The 6136-nt window shown below is 44.1% G+C and overlaps 1 protein-coding gene across 1 annotated transcript; it reads right to left on the reverse strand.

Annotated features, from left to right (window-relative positions):
• Positions 1–375: 375 nt before the first annotated feature.
• S100P (S100 calcium binding protein P) lies at positions 376–5122 on the reverse strand. Its single transcript, XM_085059759.1, has 2 exons — positions 4883–5122; positions 376–658 (listed from the first exon to the last, which is right to left on the reverse strand). The coding sequence occupies exons 1-2, from the start codon at positions 5018–5020 to the stop codon at positions 509–511; spliced, it is 288 nt and encodes a 95-aa protein (XP_084915885.1). The 5' UTR covers positions 5021–5122; the 3' UTR covers positions 376–508.
• Between the last annotated feature and the right edge of the window lie 1014 nt (positions 5123–6136).

Consider the following 6136-nt stretch of genomic DNA (forward strand, 5'->3'; position numbering starts at 1 on the left):
AAAAAAAGGTGTTCAGGTTTGTTTTGCTGTTTTAACCAAGAAGGAACTTACAAGACAGCCCTTCACCTGAGGGTACCAAACAGGCTCAAAGGTAGTGCCAGTGAGGCCTGTCCTGTACAGCTGTGGTGGCACATGTGGATTTGGGCTGCATCCCAGAGATGCTGATGGATAAAAACAGCCTCCAGCTGACTCACAGCTCCAGCAGCATTTACTGTTGAACAGCTTCTGCACTGGGATGAATATTGAGCCTTTTGGCTAAGAAAAGAATTTTAAAAAGCAGAGAAGGAGAGAAAATACTCAGTGTGAGTTAGTGTGAGCCATTAAACCCAGGCTGTTCCACAAATGAGAAGAAATTAGCATTCAGGACAGGGAATTAAGCTCAGTAGGGTTTATTTTTACAGTCCAGCATGCTTGCAAACTTCATGGCAGTACATAAAAGGAGTGAAGGGATCCATATCAGTAGCATATGGAGCACAGGCAAAGACAATTTATGTGAGTAGTTTGACAACTATTTGGCTGCGTTCTGCTCAAAATATTTGTGACAGCAGCAAGTCAGAGCTGCCACAAAGATGACAAATTCTTTGAAGTCCACTTGGGAATCTCCATTGTCATCCAGATCCTTGAAGACTTTATCAATGGCATTCTTGTCCTTCCCAGACTGCAAAAGAAAAAGATCAGATTAAGGTGAGAGAATGCATGATCCTAACAGAGAGCAGCAGCTCCACCCAGACCCCAAATAATGTCCTTGGCTGGGCTCTGGGCACTTGCTAAGGTCCTGTGTCTTCCCACCAGCTGCACAGCAGCAGTGAGAACCTTTCTCCAAAAGCATGTGCTCCTGGGCTTATTACACCTGAGAACTGCAGTCATGCACTGTCACAGAGAGGCATGTTTGCTACATCTAAACCAGCATTTATCATGATTAAAGCTGTGTGACACAAAGCCCTGAGGACTCTGCCCAGACAAATTAAATGCCATGAGTTCCCCATACGCTCCCCTGGAAAGGCTCAGCTGGAGCTCAGGCAGTTTGTAGTTTTGCAGAAAGATGCTTTCCTGGGGCAAACGTCAAATTTAAGGTTCACTGAATACCTTCACCCCAGAAAGGATGCAAATAGAGTCAAAAGTGCTTCAAGTGCTGCCACCAGCCTCATGGCCCAGCAGAAGCTGCTCACAGGGGCTGGTGCCTCCTGAAGCCTTGGGGATGCTGAGCTTGAGTTACCACAACAAATATTTTTCTAAGGTGTCATTATTCTTCGAAGTTGCCATTATTCTGATGGAATGACTGAACACAGTCATCAGTCACTGCCAGCATGGCTTCATGAGAGGGAAGTCCTGCTTATCAAAACTTGATTTCCTTTTATGAAAAAGTAATCCACCTAGTTGATCAAGGCAAGCCAGTTGATGTAATCTGAATTTTACCAAAGCTGTCAATACTGTCTCTCACAGGATCCTCCTGGACAAAATATTCAACACACAACTGGATAAACACATCCTATGATGGGTGAGCAACTGGATCATGGGTGGAGCACAAAGGGTTATAGTGAATGGGGGGACATCAGACTGGTGACCTGTCACTCGTGGGGTTCCACAGAGCTCCATCCTCATCCCTGAGCCCTTTAATATTTTCATAAATGATGTGAATGCAGGACTGGAAGGGTTAGTGAGCAAGTTTGCAGAAGATAAAAAACTGAGAGGGGCTTCTGCCTCTGTTGAAGACAGAGAGGCCCTGGAGGGAGACCTCAACAAATGAGAGGACTGAGCAATCACCAACCATATGAAGGGAACAAGGGAAAGTGCCAAATTCTGCACCTGGGATGGGACAAGCCTGGATGTACAGACAGACTGGGCAATGAGATGCTGGAAAACAGTGTCATGGAAAGGGAGCTGGGGGTCCTGGTCACCCGGCAGTTGAACATGAGTAAGCAGTGCCCTGGCAGCCAGAAGGGTCAACCCTGTCTGGGGGCACCAGGCACAGCATGGCCAGCCAGGCCAGGGAGGGGATTGTCCTGCCCTGCTCTGACCTGGGGCAGCCTCAGCTCCAGTGCTGGGGGCAGCTTTGGGTGCCGCAATAAAAGGAAGACATTAAACTATTAGAGTGTCCAATGGAGGGCAACAAAGGTGGTGAAGGGCCTTCAGGGGAAGCTGTGTAAGGAGTGGCTGAGGGCAATTGTTCTGTTCAGCCTGGAGAAGAGGAGACTGAGGGCAGACCTCATTGCAGTTACAGCTTCCTCGTGAGGAGGAGGCACTGATCTCTCCTCTGTGGTGACCAGTGACAGAACCTCAGGAAATGGCCTGAAGTTGTGCCAGGAGAGGTTTAGGTTGGATATTAGAAAAAGGTTCTTCACCCAGAGGGTGGTTGGGCACTGGAACAGGCTCCAGAGGGAAGAGGTCACAGCACCAAGCCTGACAGAGTTCAAGAAGAGTTGGACAGCATCTCAGGCACAGGGTTTGATTCCTGGGGGGATGATGCTGTGCAGGGCCAGAAGTTTAACTCAGTCCTTGTGAGTCCCACGAACTCAGCATATTCTGTGCTTCTGTGGTGCTGTGAACCAGTACATCTCAAGGCTGATGTTAAGCAAGTCATCATCCAAGTAAAGTGTGGTTGCTTGTTTTGGGTTTTTGGGTATTTTTATTTTAATTTTGCCAAAATACATCAAAAAGAAAGTAGTTACTTTCTAACATAGCTTACAGGAGGTCTTTTTGGCTCTGATCATCTACAGAGATTTTAAAAGCTGCACTTTTGAAATTAAACAGGAGATGGCAGTACAGACCTATTTAAACTAGAAAACAACCCTGTGGATTTTGTGAAGATGAAAAAATCTGATGTTACAAAGAAGTTATACAAACTTTTGGAAAATGTCCACGAATTAAAAATAATTACTAGCTTAATTTAAATATGAAGGTAATTTTTGATCGTTGTCTAGTTAACTAAATTTCTCATTCTGCAATTTAATGTATCCCTTTCAATACAGTGCCTTTACAATCACTAAAAACTGAACCAGTTCCTCCCTAGATTTGACTGATGAATGTGTCTGGAAGGTTTTATTAATTTTCACTTTGTAAATTACAGTGTTTTAATTTTATAAGTGAATATTTTAAATTATTTAGTGAACTGTATGAACTAATTTTAGCCTCTGAATTATTTCTGAAATGCACAAGTGGGAATTGTTTTTTGGAAACTCTTTATAACTGAGTCCAGTCCTTCAGTCCTGTGGTATTTCTGCCTGATTGATTCAAGACACTTGTGAGCTGTGTCAGCTAATAACCAATTCTAAGGCCAAAAGAATACATGAGTAATTACAAACAGTTTCCTAGAATTTCTTGCAAATAAAGAAGAATGGATATAAATGGCAGGGAAATGCAGGTGCAACTTTTTTTCTGAAGTCAGACTTATGTTCTCAATTTTTTTCTTGCAGTTATCAGTCTGGCAGGACAGAAACAAGGAAGATTGCTGCTTCAAATTTATTTCAAGTACTGGCGTAAAAGTGATTTTGCCTTTTTTTTTTAAAGTCCTAGAAGAGGTAAAGGAAGAAAGGGAGATGGAGACTGTAACATAAGAGGACAAAAAGCTAATTCTCTTCCTGGAAAATACCAATTTTTCTACCAGTTACGGGAAAACACTAAACACAGTGAGGACAAACCTTTGAGCATCATCCCGTTTGGTAGCTGTCTGGTGCAGTGGCTCCCCAGCCTCGTTTAGACCAAAGTTTGAGTGTCTGGGGGATTTCTATTCCCTCCTAGGACTGTGGTTTTGGTGTTGGTTTTGTTTCTCCTTACATGGAGGTGCTGTGGGTCCCACAGAGCTCCACAATCAGGGGCAGAACCTTCTGTGATGCTGTTGAGTCACAAGCACTGATCTGTCTTATACAGCTTTCTCAGAAACTCTGGAATCTTTCCCCCTGAGCCACCCAGGTCCTTATTCTGAATATTGCATCTCTTTAATTTGTGAGACATGACTCCAGCAGGTGTGGATTTCATGTGGTGAATTCACATAGCTTGCATGGAAAGATACTAAATTGTATCAAGTGCCCTGGCTGCAGTGCCCTGAAATAGTTGTTAAAAAACTGAACTGTGCTGGATGCAAAAACTGAGAGCCACACATGGAGCATTTGGTTCTAGACTTTTGCCATTAAGAACAATAAATGTACAAATAGGGAAACATTACACCTGTGTGGAAAGAACAAAGTATTAAAGAATGCTTTCTGAATTTTTAGTGAAGGGAAGCAAATAAAAAAGCCAGAAAACAATGGGAAATGAAAAGCATTTGTCCCCCTGGCAGCTAAAGCTTTTACTAGAACATATTAAGCACTCTGAGTACCTACTTAAATGCACTTTGTGATTACATACAAATCTGTGTTGTAAAATATATTTCCAGGTCTTTCTTTTGCTATTAAAGACAGATGCCAAACACTTTGCTCTGAGTTCATCTTTTCTTCTGGTTAATGCATCATTTTGATGAGCATGCTGAGTATGTAGTATAAACACCTAAAGAAGGTAAATGTATAAATATTTAGAGAAATTCCCTGTCTGCAATCAAGATCTTCAACTGCTGACTGCACAACTACATTCACAGCAGTTGTGACATGAAGTAAGCTGATAAATCTGAGATAAATGGAAATAGGTGAATTCTGAATTTGAAACGCAATCTATTTCAAAGCCATCATCCTGATAACTCAAGTGATTAATTTAGCAAACAGGGAGTGGTCCTGCATATTAAAATCAGCTTTACACAGTTTGTGCAAAACCTTTTTTAAATTTTATATTTTCCTCCAAAACATTGCATATTTTTGGATGTAATTTCCCTAAAAATGTACTAAAAAGTGTTCCTGCAGGCTGCTCTTTCACCTGCCACACAGAAATGGTGCCATGGTGTTAGTTCTCTTACCGCAAGGAAGTTTGGGAGCTCCTTTTCCAGGAGGGCCTTCAGTTCTGCTTTGCTGAGGGTTTGCCTGTTGCCATCAGTCCTTGCATACTGGTCAAAGACAGCAATGGTCATTCCCATGGCAGTTTCCAGCTGGGACATGTTGCTGCTGGAGCCTGGCTTTCTCCTGAGCAGGCACAGCCTCAGGGCTCTCCAGGAGGATGGAGCCTGCTCTGCTTCTGGGGCTCTTTATGCATCTGTCCCCTCCCATGGCTGGCTGCACACCCAGGGGGCAGTTAGCCTCAGCAAACACCTGTATCCGGGGTGCACACCTCCGTGCCAACACCTATGCAAAACTCCAGCTTTATCACCCTGCTGGCACTGGTACAACCTGCTGCTCACCAGCCTCTCCTTCAAGGTACACAGTGTGACTAACAAAGGAAAATCAGATTTTGTTATTGGCTGTTTGCTCAAGATTTGTCCTTTCAGATATCCCCAGGGGAGCAGAGAGGTGATACCCAGTTTCAGTGCAGTTTCAGCCTGCCCAGGAGGAAGAGGAACATCTCACCCTTCCCTTGCCACCATAGTTAGGGACTGTGAGGGCTTGCAGACCTGAGCTGCTCTCTCTGCCACACAGAGGACCTTGTGACAGACCACATGGGTCACTAGCACACAGTTGGGATGAGATTCTCTGCATCCAAACAGAGATCTGCCATGCAGACAGCTAACACTGTCCTCCTGGGCTTGTGCTCAGTCCATAGTGGATGTCTCAAACAGGTCTATGAACCAGCAAAGGGAGCCTTGCAGAGCTGCTCCACAAAGAACTTGCTCAGGTGGAGATATCTGAAGCAATAAATCTGATACTTGAGCAAACAGCCAGTATCAAAATCCATCTTCATCTGCAGTAAAAAAAAATTGCTATTTACCTTGTGCAATATCAAATTTTGCAATAAAATGACTTGTACTGAAAGCAAAAGGTCACTCTCAAGTCCTCTGTTCCTTTGATGAGCTTTGTGGTTTGCTTGTCAACCAAGGTCCCCATCATTAGGCACGAATCTGGCTGGACACACACCCACACAGAGCAGAGCTGTTGGAGGGTCTGTGCTGGGACCTCAGTGGCACCAACAGTTGGAGCTCAGCTGGTGGAAACTCATCAGCTACAGCCACAGGGTTTTGAACAAATTCTGATTCCTGGCCAAGCACAGGGTAACTTGGTCTCTGTCAAACTCCAGGTGCCTACACAGACCTGGAGGAGCTCATTTGAGGTATCATCTAGAG

The sequence above is a fragment of the Lichenostomus cassidix genome, chromosome 4, assembly GCF_008360975.1.
Source record: "Lichenostomus cassidix isolate B80296 chromosome 4, HeHo_3.0, whole genome shotgun sequence".
Lineage (NCBI taxonomy): Eukaryota > Metazoa > Chordata > Aves > Passeriformes > Meliphagidae > Lichenostomus > Lichenostomus cassidix.

Coding starts and splice junctions, on each gene's coding strand:
- S100P (XM_085059759.1), bottom strand. CDS start 5,020: ATGTCCCAGCTGGAAACTGCCATGGGAATGACCATTGCTGTCTTTGAC. Junction 659..4,882: donor AGCTCCCAAACTTCCTTGCG/GTAAGAGAACTA, acceptor TTTCTTTTGCAG/TCTGGGAAGGACAAGAATGC.